Raw genomic sequence first — 20,912 nt, 5'->3', positions numbered from 1 at the left:
TGTGGCGTTTTGCCAACTACGTAGCGACTGCTAACTTTAGCAGGTTAGCATATACGTAGGTGTCGAGCATTAGTTAGAAAGGTTCGCACTGCAGTTAGTGCGATGTTATTACGTTAGTCTCCTTCAGCTCACAGTGAACTATACCTCTGGATCTTGTAGTTTTACTGCTAAATTCCGATGTTCTTCTGCTTCCTTGAGAACAAGCCGCGAACCTGGCTTCGTCTTGTCGTCAGTGTGACGGTCTCAATGTTATCAAATAAGGCCTGTGATGTCACCGCACCAATCAGCGAACTCGGAACGTTTACGCCCCTTTTTTTACGCCCCCTAACCCAGGTAGATAATTGGTCAACGGAACAATGATTGACAGGTGTTTACGCCAATCGTTGAACGGTAATGTTGGTCCGCTGCAGCAAATGAGAGAAGCCTTTGATGTTGATATGGCAAACCTTTTTAACATTTTAATCGCCAAGTTTGATTATCTGAAATTACCATTTCATATATCTGTGACATTATTTTGCAATTTTGCTACGTTATTTGCAATTTTTGCAAATAGTTGCAATTTCGTTGTGACTAGTCTGAATTGTAGTTGTCCAATATCTATGAAGTCATACTTACTAGTCAAAACTTCAGTTTCAGCTGTCTGCAATTCAGTGTTTACTAGTCAAAATAACTTTTGCCACCCATGTATATAGGGTTTGTCATTATAGATTTCGACAATCCAGTTGCAGATATTTGTAAATATCCCTAATTCCATATTCAGATATCTATAACATCATTATGACTAGTCGCAATTCAAGTTCGATCTGAAACTTATCTAAAAATGATCTTCAATTGAGGATAATAAAAGATATCTTTAACTTGAATTATGACATTTTAGATCTGAAACTGGAATTATATATATCTACAGTTCATTTGTTTGCCATTTATTTACAAATCCATGGTTTAAAGCCAAAAGCTAATGTTCGATCATAATTCATGAAATCCGCTAGCGCTCGTCAGGAGCATACTCCCATCATGCCTTTCTCTGTTCATGGATGCACCAAGCAAATCAAGAACATGGATGTATTATAAGATCTTATGTATTATATATGTATTATAAGTTCTTATAATACATGTAGTATTATTATTATTACACATGTATTATTATTATTATATGTGTATTATTATTATTATACATGTACAGTTCTTATAATACATCCATGGATGTCAATCCAATGTAAATGGATTGACATTGGGGCCCCCGGGTGATCCCCATATGTACGGACCTGTCAGGACTACACACAGGAGAAAAAATAGACCAATCACATCCTGTGACGTAAGGGATGTAGTGAGCGATGTCACTTCCGCGTATGTTTTCTGAGCTGAACAGAGATCAGACGCCCAATTTCAGGATGCATCCGCCTAGGTAAACACCCCCTTATTATTATGATTATTATTATTTCCTTATTTTATTTTTTTCAACAAGCCACATATAACACACCGCATCCTTAATTACTACGTAGACATGGGTGTAAAAGGGCTTTTCTGTTCTTAGCTTTAAGACTGACAGTCATCGTTACTGTAGCTTGCTATGCTTAGTTAGCTAACTAGTAACGGACTTGTAAGGGTCGTTTTCATTCGTGTGGGTCCGTTAGTGAAGGGTTTAACTCGGTAATGTCAATGGAAATGTTACGTTTGGATAGTGTTTATATCGTCTGATGACACAGACATAGTCCCATCTTCTAACTCATTCACTCAGCGTAACGACAATATTACAGTGCGGTAATAGTACCATTACCGTATTCATTAATGACAGGTCCTTCAATAGCTAACTTTAATACCTCCTTTGTTTTATTAAATTAATTCCACTTTATTTTCCTAAATTATGTCTAAACAGAAGGTGTTTGGACAATGTTTTACAGGCTATTACGAGTTAGTGTTTACAAAGTCCTCTTCAGTCTTATCAGGAATACTTTCCGTTTCATTTTTTCCCTTGACTAATCATTTAACATGTTTAAACTCCAATAATAACTTAAGTTAAGATATAATATAAGTATACCTAACACATTGGCAGTTGATTGCCTGTATAAATATAAATATGCCTGTGGTCAGCTGTCTGTTGCAGCCTTTATTGTCCTTGGTATAGATTAAGTTGTTGATCCTGGTCCCTTACACCTGCTTTATTACATTGTATTTTTTCCCCCTTGGTTAACTGAGATCGTAACAGGCATGTATTGACAATAAGGCTGGATCCTTGGAGCTTCTTAAGATGGGATTATGCTGTCAGGTTTTATTTAAACACTGCATGTTCTGTCATACAGTAGCCCTTGCATCATTCGCATCAACAGCCACACCCACCTCTAAATCTATCCTCACTTTATTCTTAAAAAACATCACCAGGGTTCATACACATGTCACTCTCCCTCACTTGTTTTCCTTTTCCCAGGGCTGAAATGTGTATGAAAAGGAGAAAGCGGGGCTGATCTTAAGCCTGAACATTCTAGTCTTCATCCATCTGGCCAGCCTGCCTCCTCAGATTGGTGTTCATCCCCCTCTCCCCTTTCCAACATGCTGTGTTGGGGTAACGCAAGAGATGGACAGTTGGGTATCGGTCTGGAGAGGAACCTTGTGTTTGAGCCAAGGAACTGTCACGTGTTCAGTGGCAGAGGACTGAAAGAAGTCGCATGTGGAGGGCAACACTCGCTGTTCCTGCTGCATGATGGTACTGTGTACTCATGTGGCTCTAACAGCTGTGGACAGCTGGGTCACAACAAACCAGGGACTTGCCCAGGTAAGTTTAGAGTGTGAACAACACGTTAACCAACTCCTGTTTAATCATTATTACATATCGTGTTTTCCACCACCATGGGCAGTGCTTTCAGCAGGTGTGTGTGGGGAAAGTTCAAGCATGTGAGAATAAGGGTGTGAACACGATGACGTGTTTTCTTAAAGGCTGTTTGTTTTGGTAGTGATTGGATAGTCGTTACAGTTTCATTTTCTAACTATTTTCTCAAGACATAATGAGCCTATAGTGTTGCAGGTGCAACTAGACTTACTTTGGTAGATATACTCTCATAATAATAATAATGGTGGTAAGAATCATTTATTTCATGATGACTTTATTCCAACATAGCCACTGAAATTTTTAGATATCAAGTTGCTGCTTGTCACACAACCTGAATGGCTGAACATCTTCAGCAGGGGTGTCAAACTCATTTTAGTTCAGGGGCCACATACAGCCAGACCAGGAAAATAATAGCATAATAACCTACAAGCAACAAGATCTCTTAATTTTTTCCCTTTGTTGTAGAAAACATTATGAACAACCTGACATTTCCTGAGAAAAATAAGTAGAATATTATGCTTAATTTACCATTTACACAGGGGCATTACAACTTATAAGATCACAGTAGATTTATAGGCACAAAACATCGTATCACATGTATTGGCATTTTCACAAATTCATCCTGCGAGCCAGAGCGTGACCCTCTGATGGGCCAGTTCTGGCCCACGGGCTGTACTTTTGACACCCTTGAGCTGCAGCATTAAATAGGCAAATGGTAAGAAAGGTAAAATATTGCAATATCAAATTTACATTTAAATTAATAGCTAGTGCAGTTTATTTATCTGTATTACAAGCAGCAACAATTTTTCATTTAATAATATATAAAGTAGGCAAATTGGACACTCTAAATTGACCGTAGGTGTGAGTGTGAGAGTGAATTATTGTCCAGGATATACCCCCGCCTTTCACGGAACCCTCATGTGGAGGATAAAGTGGGAGATAATGAGTGAATATAAAACAAGTTATATAAGTGTTGTCTGCAGTGTATTTGAAACACTCATAGCTTGTGAAGTGATCGCAGACATTAATAGGTCTGTGCTAGTCACATGTGGGTGGGAAAGTTGTGTGATGTGCAATGAGGATGTGGGTGAAGCTTTTTTTATGAATACTTTACTCTGGCAAATTTGTGTGCTTGTAGGTAACCTCATATGCGATTTCTACTGCCTACTAATACACAGTTTGGAGACTGTCCACCTTCATTTTTATTCTTTAAATTCCTAACGTCTGAATCTCAGGTGCTGTTTTATCCTGCCTGTTCTCATTTTTATGTATCCATGGTTCAATCGAAAATATTTTTGTTGAGATAAAATGCCTTGCATGGGTTGTGTCCATGACGGCACTATGACTGTATCATGCTTTAACAGAGCCGAAAACGTGATTAAATTCCATTTTTTGTATGCAGTTTGCACGCTGATACACTACAGTGATAGTCGAAAACGAAAGTTAATTCAGTGTGGATAAACAAAATCTTATAAATGAGCTGTGTTTAGTCCTTGCAAAATGAATGATTTCAGCCCTGACAAGCTCACCGTCCTCTCCACAGAACCAGTAGCAGCTCTGGATACGCAGAAGATAGCGAAGGTGTCGAGCGGTTGGGCCCATTCTATGGCGGTGAACGAGCATGGTCAAGTTTTCGCCTGGGGAGCTGGTGAGGGGGGTCAACTTGGTCTGGGGACTGCAGAGGTGGCTGTTCGAATCCCGAGGTAGAAATCAGGAAATAAACAATGCAATAAAATGTTTTTGTAGCTCCTTCTCAGTGTGAATTTTTGCCTTGATAAATACTTGTTTTTCCTGTTTTGCTTAGGTTGGTCAAAAGACTGTATGACCATCACATCTCCCAAGTCATGTGTGGCAATCAGCACTGCATTGCACTTTCTCGAGGTGTGATATTCACAGCGTCCTCACTGCACGCCAACACTGTTCAGATCTAGAAACTTGCAAGAATATACTGTACATATCCTCACTGTGTCCACATTACGACGAAATGGAACACCTGACACCACAAAACCTAAAATTGTTGTTTCATTTATATCAGGAAATGACAGTAATTTAATAGTAGGGACTGCATGGATGGTAAATCAGGAGCTATCATAGGATGGGAAACATCCATTGGCTTGTGTGTTAAGCAATCGTTACCAAGATTATATTCAAACTTACTTTTAGAATGGTGGTTCACAAATCCAAACAGCACCACATCACCAAATACATGTTGTGTATTAGCTCATACTGTGTTCTGGTTCTCCATGTGGTACAGACTGTACAAGTACAACAAGTATTCTCTGTCTCCTACCTTCCAGATGGCCAGCTGTTCACATGGGGCCAGAACACCAGCGGTCAGCTCGGCCTGGGTAAAGGAGAGCCCAGCAAACTGTTCCCTCACCCCCTGAAGTCTCTGGCAGGAATTCCATTGGCACAGATCACTGCTGGAGGAGACCACAGCTTTGCCCTGTCCTTGTCTGGAGCTGTGTTTGGCTGGGGCAAAAACAGAGCGGGACAATTGGGTCTCAATGATCGACAAGGTTGTTAACAATCAGCTTTAAAACTAAAAAATTAGATTTGTTACCAGGTATATTGATTATCCCCAAAGGGTTGTTCTGAATTGATTAAATTGATTGATTAGATGTAACACAGAGGATCAAGCAATTGGTGGCAGATTACGTGAATTTGAAAATTAATCTATTTAAATCAATGGTTCCAATTGGTCACATTTTAAATGAGAAAAGTGTATAAAAACATATTAAGCAAACCTCCTGGTTTCCTTTCAGTTATCTATTGGAAAATAAAGGCACTGCTCTTGGATGCAGTGACAGTTCAGATGCAGTAGTTTGCTCTCTATTCTTGTAAATACCATAGATTAGCACAAATGTGACTTTTCTTGTTTGTTTACATTCTTGTCCTCAGACCGTGCTGTCCCTTGCCACATCAAATTTTTGAGATCTCAAAAAGTTGTTTACATCAGTTGCGGCAATGAGCATACGGCAGCACTCACAAAGGTACGGATACTTCTGACAACTAACTTGGATAAAAATCCAGATTTTGTGTGTGTGACAACCTTAATGTATAAGATTCTAAATCAAAATCTATAACTAAAAAAACAAACAAACTGTGTTTTCTGGTAGGATGGCGGTTTGTTTACGTTCGGAGATGGCACGTGGGGTCAGCTGGGTCACGGCTCCACCAACAATGAGCTTTTACCCAGACGAGTGATTGAGCTCATGGGCACAGAGGTCTCCCAGATCACCTGTGGCAGGTACTTCCCACTCTAAACCGACAACAAGGTCTTTTTGAAGTCTTAAATTGTGTTTCTGGAATTGTATACTGTATAGGGCTACATGACCAATCAATATACTGTGTAAAAATGTTCCCTTTTGTCAGGCACCACACGTTGGCGTTTGTGCCTTCCTCTGGTATCGTCTATGCATTTGGTTGTAACAGCCACGGCCAGCTTGGCACAGGGCTCTTCGGGGATGCTCGAAGCCCGTTTCCTGTGAAGAACAGTTTCCTCACTGGTGGTTTTCACAGACCAGGTAAGTCGAGCAGTCTGTAAAATTGCTTTTTAAACACGCCTGGCCTGTGGGAGGTAAAATATTCTGTTTTTGACTCTGGGATATAAGAATTTACACTACCGTTCAAAAGTTTGGGGTCACCTATACAATCTTTTGCGGTTTTTCCATTAAAAGTCACACATTTATTCATCAAAAGAGTTCCGAAATGAATAGAAAATATAGTCAAGACGTTGACAAGATTAGAAATTATGATTTTCAGCTGTGCTAACATAATTGCACAAGGTTTTTCTAATCACCCAATAGCCTTCTAACGTGATTAGCAAACACAATGTACCATTAGAACACTGGAAATGGGCTTCTATGCACCTATGTACATATTCTATTAAAAACCAGACGTTTGCAGCTAGAATAGTCGTTTACCACATTAACAATGTATAGAGTGTATTTCTGATTCATTTAATGTTATATTCATTGAAAAAAGTGCTTTTCCTTCAAAAACAAGTGCATTTCTAAGTGACCCCAAACTTTTGAACGGTAGTGTATATCTAAATCCATGTTATTATTTATAGCTCTAATGTATACATGTATATTAGAAGAGTATTTTTGGAGGACAATTGTACAGACACAGTACTAAAGGATAGAAGTCATGAAGAAGTAGCCCCTACACAACTGGTAAACAGTCCTAATATCCAGTTCAATTCACTTTTATTTATATAGCATCAATTTTAAATAGTAAGGTCAGGACCTTATAATTATTTTTATAGAGACCCAATGAGCAAGCACTTGACCACAGTGGAGGAGTGGTGGGAGGAAAGGGGGAATGGAAAGATAAATCCACAGCAGCTTCTTTTTACAAAATATCAGAATTGCTTGTGATTTGAAACATTTGTTAAAACAAATTAATGGTGTGTTTTTTTAATAAATTTATTGTTATAGAATACTAACCCGCTAACACGTTTGATCTTATCTGTATTCATTAGAATCAAAACAATACACAGTGACCAAAATCATCTGTGGAGGAGACCATAGTTTCCTATTGTACTCTAATGAACAGGTATGTGTGTCTCATTGGACTACTTTTATTATTAATTTGTTGTTTTGTTGTTTAATACATTTTCCTCCACAGAGTTTTTATTGTCTGCCCCACTTTATGACAGCGCGACGTTTACTAACCTGCTGGTTCCATTGTTCATTGTTGCCACATTGAATCATAATTTACAATTTTGCCAACAATGATTTACTCAGGTGTCTGAAGATGTTATGTAAATATTGTAAACTGGAAAAGACTATGAGATTAGTTGAGATTACTTTAGTGTATTATGATCATCAATAGCTATAGCAGTAGAGCAGCTTGTGTATTTTTTTGGGTGTATTGCATTGTATAATACATCAGATGTATAGATGCAAAAACAGCCTTGTATTTGTGTTTGTAGGATTTAAATTGAACATGTTTGAACATCACAGTTTAATCTCTCATCTGCATCATCTGTAGCCGTCACTAAACATTCGATACTAAAAGTAAGCATTGTGTGCCTCAGTAATTGAAGATTCCACCTAAAACATAACTGAGAGTAGTTGCCATGTTTTACCACATGGTGGCATTCACGTCAAAGCTTTTACCACTTCTTGTGCGGGAACTTTACAGTATATGGTACAACATATATCCAGCTAATATTCAGGGGGGAATCTGCACAGATAAAGACATTATGTAAATAAGCTTTGCTGCATAATATTCAGACCTCAGGCATTTCTTATTCATTTTTATAATAATGTGTACTGAACTGAGCAAACAATCGTCCAATATTGTTATGCTGTGTTGTGTTTCCTCTTCAGAGCTCAGCCTCCCCAGAAGACTTCAGAGTGTTTAATGTCACTAAAAGCCTCTCCCCAATAAACTATGACAAGTTAAATTCGTGGCGGTTAAAACTGATGTACAGCACAGATTCAAGTGTCACAAAGTAAGTCACACATTTAAGTTTTTTTTTATTTGTTTTACTTGTCTATAAAATGTAATTTGAATGCTTTGTCTTTCTGCTCAGCGACATCATAATTCAACTCTCCTCCACGGCTTGCTGGAATGCCAGCTTCTTGGACCAAAGGTAAGGTATCCTTACACAGCATACATCATAGTGCGAATAAGGGAGCAAAATACTGCAAAAGTGGGCCTTTACAACATAAAATCACCAAAAAGTCAAGAAACAACAATCTATTTAACGAAGAGGAAATGTCTTGCCTAACATTCCCATGGTGATTATGCAACATTTAATGAAGGCAGTCACAATGGCTCTCCTGTACATAACAGATGGAAAATGTCTGTTGAGGCATCTGCACGTAGCTGAACTATTCTTCCTCAGTGTGTTCTGCCAATAAATAAAAAAAGTACAGCACATACTGTACAGGATCTTTGGACTTGGTCCAGGCAGGTGACAAAAGACAATACAAACCCCACAGTCACGCTTGGCAGTTTCCTTGTCTTCATTTTTGCTCAAACATCCCCTAGCAATCTGGCACAGAGTGGTTCACTACAATATCAAACTGGTGCAAATGAGTAGATATAATAATAAAAAAATATAAATGCATATTACATAACCAATGATACAGACTTGTGTGTACACAAGATTCCATGGGAACTAATTCACCAGGAAACTCACAGGCTCGTCACCATACAGCGTGCATTCTCACTCACAGCGGCAGTTCTGCGAATGCACTCCAAATATCTCTGACCATTCGTCTGTGACGGTTCTGTTCTCTGCCATCTCGTCAGCAGATACTTATCACGTTCTGAGAATACGCTGTGGAGAACGTGAGGGTGGAAAAACAGAAGCCTGGAGACGGATGACACTTTTAATTCTGCACTTCCTGCAAAAAAAACAGCTGAGAAACCAAAGCTACCTAGAATGTTCATTCAAACGCTGTATTTAGTAATTAATTGCGTACTAGAAATTGATATAACAATAGGAATTTTGGGGTCACCTATACAATTTGTTTGTGTTTTACATTAAAAGTCACACTTTTATTCATCAAAAGAGTTGCTAAATGAATGTTTTCAGCTGTGCTAACATATTTGCACAAGGGTTTTCTAATCATCCAATAGCCTTCTCACGCGATTAGCAAACACAATGTACCATTAGAAGACTGGAAATGGGCCTCTATACACCTATGTACATATTCCATTAAAAACCAGACCTTTGCAGCTAGAATAGTCGTTTACCACATCAACAATGTATAGAGTGTATTTCTGATTCGTTTAATCTTATATTCATTGAAAAAAGTGCTTTTCCTTAAAAAATAAGGACATTTCAAGTGACCCCAAACTTTTGAATGGTAGAGCAAATGTGTCTCAAGTCGTCAAAAAACAAATCCAGCCTAATTGTGGATAGTTTTGTGTGCACAGATCAGCTCTGATACCTCAGTACTTTACTGCTGATCCATAAAGTCTTAGATTAAACTGGAATCCATTGTTCTCTGGGTTTATACGTGAGAGAAACAGCTGTGGGGTATAATGTTGTTGTTTATAACAGAGTTTGCTTTAATGTTTCTTTAAGATCTGTCTCTAAATGTAGTGGGGCGTTGCAGAAGAATACATCCCTAACCATAACCCTAACCCATCCCAAAGACTTTCCATTCTATGTCATTCCATAGCATCATGTCTAATGGTATTTGTAAAAAAAAAAGGGCTTACATTGTGAACAGTTGCTGTCCTCAAAGCTCTGGGTTTTCTTGGTTTTGTGAAGGCTCACGTACCATTGTGTTCTGCCACATGACCAGCTGCAATAGATGGACGTTTGATCCAAAGGCTTCACCTCAAAGTCTCTGATTCTGAGCCGTGACCTATTATTGGCCCTGTTTGCTGCTCCCCTAGATTTTCGTACAGATGGTCCAGATAATCGTGTTTTTGTTTGCTTTCCATAGTGACGACACACACTTCAAAACCAACCCAAAGATCCCAGGCATCGATCTCAACTCTGTGCGACTGCTGTTTGAGACGCTCAGCAAACCGGCTTTCTCTGAACTTCTGGAGCAGGTACTGGTTATAAATAAAGTTTGATTGACACTTTTTCTTCCAAACATACGTATTTAACGCCTGCTGATGATGTTGACGTGAGATTTTTGTGTCCAATCATTTCTTTAGGCCATAAAGAGTTTCGAGAGTTTGTTGATCCCTCAGCTGCCCCATTCTCCCCCTGATGTCGAGGCCATGAGGATCTACCTCATCTTGTCTGAGTGTCCGGCCCTGCAGGACTCCAACAACTACATCCGCCTTACTATCCCTCTGGCAATGGCCATCCTGCGGCTCGACACCAACCCCAGCAAAGTATTGGGTATCACATGTGCATGAACACACTAGAAATCCTCTTTTTTTTCCTTCTTTTTTTGTGCACCAATCATCATACCAATAACACAGAGCATGATGATCACATCATGCCATGCACGGAACACCATGCTGTTACCATGTGACATCACACCACATTGGCTGTTACTTCTCATTACTCTTGGACCGTTTGTAATATCTAGAAAATTAAAACACTACAGACTGGTGATCACCCTGGGTCAGCTAAGATTGACACAGCGACCCCCTTGACCCTCATGTGGAGGATAAAGCGGTAGAAGACGGACAGATGGATACCGGAAAGCAGATAAATAGAGCCCATATACTTGTCATTACGCTAGCCCTCAGGACATCCACGGACCAACCGTCCAATAAATTAACACTGTAGATCAGTGACAGCTGTTGGTCTTTACTGTACAGCTGTTTAACACACATATGAACTCACAGACAACAAAATGTTCATGTTTTTATGTCTTTTAAAAGGTACACTACCGTTCAAAAGTTTGGGGTCACTTAGAAATGCCCTTATATTTGAAGGAAAATCACTTTTTTTCAATGAATATAACATTAAATGAATCAGAAATACACTCTATACATTGTTAATGTGGTAAACGACTATTCTAGCTGCAAACATCTGATTTTTAATGGAATATGTACATAGGTGTATAGAGGCCCATTTCCAGTGTTCTAATGGTACATTGTGTTTGCTAATCGCGTTAAAAGGCTATTGGATGATTAGAAAACCCTTGTGCAATTATGTTAGCACAGCTGAAAATCATTATTTCTAATCTTGTCAATGTCTAGACTATATTTTCTATTAATTTTGCAACTCTTTTGATGAATAAAAATGTGACTTTTAATGGAAAACACCAAGAAAATTGTATAGGTGACCCCAAACTTTTGAATGGTCGTGTATTTTCTCATTCGTTTACTTAAACCTTCTTCTCTTTTCCTGCAGACAACTGGTGGTGCATCGTGGACAGCAGTGTGTTTACCAGAATGGTTGACATGTACAAGCGCATCGTGGTGTTTATGCTAACGGGAGGAAAGACGCTGCTCGTGCCCGTGTTCTATGAGAACTATTTCGTTGCTACGTTAAGGCTGCTGGAAAAACTCCACAAGGTAACCACATAAGCTCCTCCTCCTCCATCAAAAACAAGCCATCCACTCTGCGTTGTTCCAAGGTTATTATAGTCAAGGAATAACAAAAACTACAATTTAAAAAACATTTTCGTTAGCTGAAATAAAAATAATGTTGTGCGGCCTGCAGCTTCGCTTTTATAATGTATTATTTATGACCGGGATGGACTTGATTCCATTTCCATTTAAAAATTATAATTGTGACAATGAAAATACATTTAACTGTTAAAAAAAGGAGAAAAAGTACCATTGGCTACTGGAAATCAAATATTATCAAATATGGCCCTCATTAAAACAAGTTTAGACGGTGTTATATTCTGCACTGTGACATTTCCAGCTGTTGACATAAGTGTTTCTGTTTCGTGTTTCCAGGTAAACATAAAGGCCCACCACGTGGAGTACAACTGCTTTTACATCCCAGACATCACCAGCCTGGTGGACATTCAGGAAGACTACCTCAAATGGTTTCTGAATAAAGCTGAGATTGTGAGTACTCTGACTATGTCGCACTTCCATGTTACTCCGCACACACACTGTACTCATACATATTTGCTCTTCATAACTGCTTGTGGGTGTGGTGTACCTGTCAGTCAGTTCCTGTTATCCAACAAGTGTCCCAATTCTCAGAAAAGTCTCTGTCGCTCAGTGAATATTTGAGCAAGTTTTCTGTTACATTGCTCTGTTAAAGTGAGATTAAACCACATTTTTCCCCATTTCCTTTTTCTAGAAAATGGAATCATCCCCGTCTCAGGTACTAGAATTCAGCAGTGACCGTACACATGAACACAAGTTAGATTTCAGGTTTTTTATGTTGTTCATCTAATATAATGCTAATGAGTTATAAGAGATTTTCAGCCACGTCTTCTTTTCACCTGCAGAGCGACTTTCCCTCAGTGAACCTATGTGCCTACCCGTTCATACTGAACGCCCAAGCCAAGACAACTATGCTGCAAACAGATGCTGAACTGCAAATGCAGGTACCTGCTGCTAATATATAAATATATATATATATATATATATATATATATATATATATATATATATATATATATATATATTCACTTTTGTAATTGTGTATTTATTCTCCACTTCTGCCTGCGACTACAAAGATGGCAGTCAGTGGTGCAAACCTACACAACGTCTTCATGCTGCTCACACTGGAACCCCACCTTGCCAGGAACCCTTATCTGGTGCTTCATGTGCGCAGGAACTATTTAGTAAGCGATACTCTGCGCGAGCTCACCATGTACTCTGACGTGGACCTCAAGAAGCCGCTCAAGGTAAGACCATGAAGATGAACTTCAGCTGGAGGAGAAACGTCAAACACAAATCAATGCTGCGCCTCATCGTCGTCAACTTCTTCTATTTTTTCCAGGTGATCTTTGATGGAGAGGAGGCCATCGATGCAGGAGGAGTGACTAAAGAGTTTTTCCTGCTGCTGTTAAAGGAGCTGATGGATCCTGTTTATGGGATGTTCACCCATTACAAAGACTCCAACCTGCTGTGGTTCTCAGACAAAGTAAGTTCCTGGACATGTGCTCAAAAGCTTCTTCTTGTTCTACTCTCCCACGTTTACTTGACACCTGTAGTTGCATATTGCATGATTATCGCTTACACTATCTTTAATACTACGTATTCTAATATACATACATATTTATCATAACACTGTGACTCTTTTATATTTAGCAGTTTTCCTCTGATCTTTTGTCTTAAGTAGTTTTAAAGATATGTCACTGTTTTTATTATTAGTGCTAAGTGAATTATGTGTGTTTAAGTGTAATTCAAATGTATCTAACACTGTTAATGCAGCATAAATAGTACAATTTTACATAATTAAATGCCTTTTTATTTCAACTTTTATTTGCCTTATGAAGAACTACAGCTGCACGCAAAGAAACACTGGGCATTTCCTTATTGATAAAGAAGATATTTATAATCATTATGAGTTCAATTGCCAAAGTTAAGTTTGTCTGAGCTTCATTTTCCTTTTTGGATATTAGATTGCAGTAAATTTGTGATAGATCTTCCATTGACCTTTGTGTGACCTGCAGTATTAAGTTCGTCCTGTATTTCCCAGAACAGCAAACTGTGCCTGTGTTTCTGTAATCACACGGTCAGTGGGCATCATGTGGTTTACAAAACACGGACCTATAAGGGGGAAAACATCCTTGAACTCTGAAAATGATCATCGAAATCAATCACTGACCTTTTCAATAAGTTGTTTCTCTGTCTATGCAATGTCACATATCTTCATTTTATTGTTCACTTAATTTATCTTGGTCCTAGCGTGTTCCTTTAGCTTCATTTCATATAGGCATTCAAAGTTTAAATGTGTTTTTCAGGGTTATGCTTGTATCTGAACTTCGTATTATTTATAGTATCGTAAGAATTCTCTTTTAAAATCTATTTTTTTGAATAATAAATGGTGAATGGCTGGTATATTATGTTCTGTAGTATCAAGCTGAAGGTTAATTTGCTGCATGAAGTCACCGGTGGTTACAGCACCCGGATTTCTGGTGGTGGCGAAAACAAACTACTCATATATATGTATGTGTGTGTATATATATATATATATATATACTGCTATATATATACACACTGCATATTAAATGTTATTTCCTCTCTGTGTCTCTAGTGTTTTGTAGAGCAGAACTGGTTTCATCTGATCGGGATCATCTGTGGTCTGGCCATCTACAACTCCATTGTGGTCGACCTCCACTTCCCCCTCGCTCTTTACAAGAAGCTGCTTAATGTATCGCCAATGCTGGAGGACTTCAAGGAACTCTCCCCCACTGAGGCCAGGTAAGAGCAGATTTTTTGGGGGTTTTTTTTGCATCACATGCTCCAAACTTTCTATTTAACAGTCCTTTATCCTGTTTTTGTCTGACAGATAAAAAGTAGCTCTTTATTTAAATATAGACCAATGTGTTTTTTTCAGGGCTGATACCGATACCGATTAATAGTTGTCAAGGAGGCCGATAACCGATATTTGGAGCTGATATTCATTTGCAGTAAAAGTGAAAATATTAGCGTCAACATTTTGAATAATACAAACACCAACAATCAACTTTGTTTTTATGCCTTTAAGCTAGTGCTGGGCACGCTAACAGCGTCAACATTGATGTACATTAACACATGACGCATTTCCATGACGACTGACCGGAAAAAGACGCGTGGGACGTCATGTTTACGTGCCACGGCACCGGAGTCCGGGCACCGTTTACCAGTTAGCTCCTTTAAGCGCCGTGAGCTCACCTACAGTTGAACTGAAGCGGTCTGTTTATTAAACGAAAAGAGCAGCGCTACAAATAACCAGCGTACCTGTGTACTGCGTATGTGTGACTATGTGTAGAGACTCATTTTAACAATCGGGAGTCACGTAAACATGACGTCACGCACGTCTTTCTGGTAAGTCGTCATGGAAACGCGCCATGTTAATGTCAGCAGCATCTCTTATAAAGTTAACTGAAATTTTAAATAAATAGCTTCCTGAAGCTTTAAAAAAGTAAATAAAACAAAGGTTAATACAATTGAATATAATAATAATAATATTATTATATAATTGTATAAAATCTCTCGGATCAAAAAAAAGGCAGATCCCTACTTTATTTTTGTCATTATGGTGCAACAGTTTGTCTCTTCCTTACTGTCTTGTTATATTTGTCTGCTGTTGAAAACCCTCTTTATTGAATCTTAAGCAGGAAGGGTCAGTGTTTCCTCTGAGCCTAATTGTCTCCAGTTGACTATTGATTGTTAGATTAGTCTTTGGAAAAGATACAAATATTGTGTTGCTATTAGCGACAACGCAACACAAATGACATTATCTCAAAAAAAACATTATATATCACTATGCTGCACTGTTATTTTGACAGGTGTGGATGTTTGAGCAGTTCACAGCTGACAACAAACGCGATACCACACCGTGTGATAAGTCATTTCATTCGTTCAGTGTTTACAAAAACACCACAACATGCACTCAGCCCAGTCGCCGAGGTTCAGCTGCGAGACAATAACAATTCATCCTCTGTGGCTAATTAGCATTTCCCTTGGAAGCCACTGTGTCCACTCTCCACGTTTTCCTGTGTTTTGGGTGTTGAATATCCAGCTTGTTCTTAGCAGGAAAAAACCAACATGGACACTCCCTGTGAGTCATTTCTTATTAATAGCCAATATGTGACCACTAAATATCGAATAGAATAGACGGCATTATCTTTTTGATCCGTGGTTTTCATTTTTAAAAGACTGTGCTGCAGGGGAGAAGCCAAAGTGGCACGATTTCAAATCCTCGTCATCATTTTTCCACATAAACCCTGTCCTGTTTACGGCCCAGCGAGAGAATAACAGTGAAAGCGAGGCTTATCCTGTTGTTTTAATCAGCAACGGTTTCAACAGCAGCATTATGACGAGTTTAAACTTTACTTTCATTGCTTCCGTTTATTCTCTGCAGGAGTCTACAACAGCTTCTAGACTATGAAGGAGGCGACGTGGAGGAGACCTTTCTTCTCAACTTTGCTGTGAGCATCACTTGTTAATGGTTCCCTGAAGCATAATAATAATATAATTCTATATTTATCCACCAAATCCATCAAAGTTAGTTTTTATTCTTTTATTCTTGTTTTTAATCTGATTAGGGCTGAAACAATTACTTGAATAATCGATTGTTAAACGATTACTAAATGAATCAACTATTTTGATAATCAGTTAATAATCTTTTGTTTTTTTCATAATTAAAACAAGATTTCTGAGAGCCTCGTCATTTCCAGGTTTGATCAAATATTTTTCTGCATTTTATGACATTTTATGGACCAAACGATTATTTGATTCATTAATAAAATACTATATTATGAATATAAGGTTAGCTGCAGCTCTAAATCGGATACCTTAAAGGGTCATAATAGCTATGCTGAACCTGCTCTTATTAAAATGGCTAATATATTGTTTTTTTTTCCCTATTCTGTTAAATATTAGATAAGATTAAGATAATATTAGATTAGATAATTAGATAAAAAGACGTGTATTTTATTAATATTAAGTAGTAACAGAGAACACTGCAACAGACGACGCAGAGTATCAGGGTTAGCTTCTCTGGCTGGATGAGAGGGAGGAGCTAAGGAAGAAGTTAGGGGGTGGAGCTTACTGAGAGCACATCAGTCACCTGCATCACACCTCAAAGGAAAACCTACTTTATTCTCTATTTTACCCTAAATGGGGCCACAATTTATATTACGCTGTATGGAAGAAAAATCGAGACCTTTAACGCCTCAGGACAATATTTACTGATAACAGGCAACACTCAGATTACTCCTTTATCCTGATAGCTGCTGCATTATCAGCTCTATAACTAACAAACTCAACTCTTGCTTCAACATCAACACTTTTGATCTAAGAGTTGCTCTGTCTGTGTGTGTGTGTGTGTGTTGTGTTTAAACCCCCAGATCACCAGGGAGAATTATGGTGTGATAGAAGTCAAGGAGCTGATCCCAGGAGGAGAAAGCATAAGTGTGGACAGGAACAACAGGTGAGGGGCAGCTCCACCTCAGAACAACACTTTCTCTACTGTTTCTCCCCGTCTGAAATGAGCTTTATGAATGTTTCTAAATCTAAATCGACACAGTGTTCTCTCTGAAAGATAAAATATGTGTTTTTTTGAGCTTTTGCCCCCGTTGTTCTGGGTGAAGGTCATGTTTTGTGTTTAAAAAGATGTTGGTATTTGAAGCGTCTGCCGCGTCTGCCGTTCTTTAAGCTCGTCCTTGTGTGTGTGTGTGTGTGTGTGTCTGTGGGGCATTGATTACAGTGCTGTGGGGCGGGTGGTGTCAACATGTCTGGCTGCTGGTTGCTGAACAGATGGTGAGAGCGGCAGTGACCCGTGTTGTCCCTGAAAAAAAACCCTCCCTCCTCCTTCAGTATTCGCATATTAAACTGTTTTGTGGCACAAAACATCATAACACGGACCGATTTGGACTTTGGTGTTAATTTAGCCTCTTCATCCATGACCTCTGCTCCCAAACACTTCATATATTTCCTATTACAATTAAAGGTGCATTATGTCATAAATCTAAAGCAACTGGCCATAAAATCCTCCCAATATGTCACAGAGACTCAGGAATAATGTTCATATAACAAACTGAACTCACCAACAACAACAGTACAGACAAAATATTTGCATTAAAAAAATATTTTGCAGACTGCAAATCATGTTTTGGCATGTGGCGCCACCTACCGCCATCTACCAATCATTGCAGTCAGTAGAGTCTCAGCTGCCGAGCAACCATGGGTTGCCAGTTACGTCAGAAAACGAAACCTAAAAGACCTCAGTATTTTTAATTTGAATGTTAGTAACCGTTTTTGGCCACATTCTTACATATGGCACCTTTAAACTGGAATATGTCAATCACATGAGTAACTGATATAAGCTTATACACGTATAAACATGTAATATCAAAACCTTGTTGTTCCTATTAATTAGAATTTAAAATAATCTGCACTGTAAGTGTTTGAACTGATGCACTCACAGTGGGATTAAACAGATTATCACCTACGTGGAGAGGTTGTTGGATGAACTCTGGAAAGACGGGACAGTGAGGCATAACCACACACAGACAAAGTAGTTTTTCATGTGCATAATGTATTCCAGGTACTAGGAAAAGTACCAGGTACCAGGAGTCGAGCCGTGCCAGAACTGCATAGTGGAAAAGAGCCTAACCTAACCATAATTCTACCCCTAACTCTAAAACCTTAAGGAAGGAACCTAAGGAACCTATAGTCATGATGCAGCTGTCACTCACACCAGATTAATGATATGAATCTGTATGTGTGTGTGTGTGTTTCAGGAAGGAGTTTGTGGAGGCCTACCTGCGCTACGTCTTCTCGGACTCGGTGAGCGAGCAGTACTCGGCCTTCTCCTCCGGTTTCCTGAAGGTGTGCGGAGGCGAGATCCTGCTGCTGTTCCAGCCGTCAGAGCTGATGGCCATGGTGGTCGGCAACACCAACTACGACTGGGAGGAGATGGAGAAGGTCAGTCTGTGAGCGTCATGCGTGTGATCTATTATTCTTATAATAATATATAACTTGATTTCAAAATCCCATATTTGGATTGAAACACAGTATAATGAATACAAGTCTTCAGATTGTCAGCTGTGGATGTGATGATGTCATGTTTCATCAAATAAGGCTGGATTTTACTTCCTTCTCATGGCTGTTTTGGAATATTCCATTACGACACAGTGCTGAACAGAAACTTGTGACTCAGTACATAATTTACAGTTGTACTTTGAAATCTGAGTCTGATGTCATTAGTCATAATGTCTGGAAACTTCGATGTGAAGTAGCTTTTCTTTGTCCCTTGATCCATCTTTTTTTTTTACTTTTGAGTATCCCAATATAACATTTGTATTTGCCTAGATAACGGACCTGCAAATAACAAAAGGTCAGTGTAAGTAAAATAAATAATATTCCTGAGTGAAATTTGTAGAGAAGGAAACAAAAAATCTTTAATTTTGAAAAGCAGTCAGTCCAAAAACAACAAAAAACTGACATCAAGGCTGGGAAATACAACAACATCAAGGCTGGCTGGAGCAGTCAGGTGGAAATAAGTTACCATGGCTGGGATGAAAAGCTGAGCTGGTACTGGTGAAGAAGACAAAAACAATCTGGCAAATACTGGTGAACCTGATCCAGTTCTTTTAAACAGGAGTGAGTGAAGTGGTGGCAATCAGTCAGTAATCTGCAGCAGGTGTGTTGGAGGGAAACCAGGTAAAGGGGTTTCTCCGGCCACTCCGCAGGGGTACTGGAAGCTGCGTATGTCATTTTCACGGCAAATTTTTTTTTTGAATGTTTCACATACACGTTCAAAAGTTTGGGGTCACCCATACATTTTCTTTGTGTTTTCTATTAAAAGTCACACTTTTATTCATCAAGAGTTGCAAAATTAATAGAAAATATAGATTAGAAATCATTTTCTAAACTGTTTTCAGCTGTGCTAACATCATTGTACAAGGGTTTTCAAGGGTTTTCTAGTCATCCAATAGCCTTCTAACGCGATTAGCTAACACAATGTATCATTAGAACACTGGACATGTACATATTCCATTAAAACCAGACGTTTGCAGCTAGAATAGTCGTTTACCAAATTAACATTGTATAGAGTGTATTTCTGATTAATTTAATGATAAATTAATAATTCATTGAAAAATAGTACTTATTTTCTGCAAAAATAAGGATATTACTAAGTGAACACAACCTTTTGAACAGTAGTGTATTTTCTTGTTTTGTTCCAATAAAGAGATTGAGAAATAATTGTTCTCTATGGTCATTATAGTTTGTTTTTGTTTTGCAGAATGCCCTTTACAAAGGCGAATACACGGCCACGCATCCAACAGTCCGATTGTTTTGGGAGGTTTTCCACGAGTTCCCTCTGGACAAGAAGAAGCAGTTCTTGCGTAAGCACCTCTCTGCGTCACACGACACCCAGACCTGTTATCAAAATACCTTTTGTTTTAACGTCACCCTCTCTGCGTCACCCTGCAGTGTTTCTGACCGGCAGCGACCGCATCCCCATCCACGGCATGGAGAGCTTGCGCATCGTCATTCAGTCCACCACGGCCGCAGAGCACTACCTGCCCGTGGCCCACACCTGCTACAACCTCCTGGACATGCCGCGCTACCAGACCAAAGACATCCTGCGCCATCGCCTCACTCAGGCCGTGGAGCAGTACGAGGGCTTCAGCCTGGTCTGATCGTCGTCATCATCGTCGGAGGAGGAGAAGGAGGAGGAGGAAAATCGAAAAGCACTTTAACAGCAATACACGTCGCACATGTCAGTGTCAAAACAATGTCAGAGGAGGCGGGGCATGGCATGGCATGGCATGGCAGGGGTCAACGCTCTCCAAAATGAGCTTACAAGATTCTTAAACGACTTGATTCTTAAAAAGGTCTACCTATGTAAATGCAAAGTATTTTGGGGTTTTTATTGCTTTGGGGCAAAGTTTCTCAACCTCTCAGGATCATTTAAAGGAACAAACGAATGAATAATGTGATTTAAAAGACACAGATGTGAAGCTATATTGACACACATAACATGATGAGGCCAGAGCAGGTTGAGAAAACTTTGATG

At 39.0% G+C, this 20,912-nt stretch overlaps 1 protein-coding gene across 1 annotated transcript; it reads left to right on the top strand.

Annotated features, from left to right (window-relative positions):
• Positions 1–2,547: 2,547 nt before the first annotated feature.
• On the top strand, positions 2,548–20,535 carry herc3 (HECT and RLD domain containing E3 ubiquitin protein ligase 3; the record flags this gene model as incomplete). Its single annotated transcript, XM_083909171.1, has 24 exons — positions 2,548–2,770; positions 4,368–4,527; positions 4,629–4,705; positions 5,122–5,343; positions 5,726–5,817; positions 5,944–6,074; positions 6,200–6,351; positions 7,311–7,384; positions 8,164–8,288; positions 8,370–8,429; positions 10,243–10,354; positions 10,463–10,652; positions 11,619–11,782; positions 12,173–12,286; positions 12,528–12,551; positions 12,679–12,777; positions 12,910–13,080; positions 13,176–13,319; positions 14,436–14,602; positions 16,248–16,314; positions 17,236–17,318; positions 18,631–18,814; positions 20,136–20,238; positions 20,327–20,535. The coding sequence occupies 24 exons, from the start codon at positions 2,548–2,550 to the stop codon at positions 20,533–20,535; spliced, it is 3,147 nt and encodes a 1,048-aa protein (XP_083765297.1).
• Positions 20,536–20,912: the final 377 nt, after the last annotated feature.

This window comes from Microchirus variegatus (genome assembly GCF_963457635.1).
Source record: "Microchirus variegatus genome assembly, chromosome: 23".
Lineage (NCBI taxonomy): Eukaryota > Metazoa > Chordata > Actinopteri > Pleuronectiformes > Soleidae > Microchirus > Microchirus variegatus.
The sequence above is the reverse complement of the archived record's forward strand: the minus strand, read 5'-3'. Positions and strand labels throughout refer to the sequence as shown.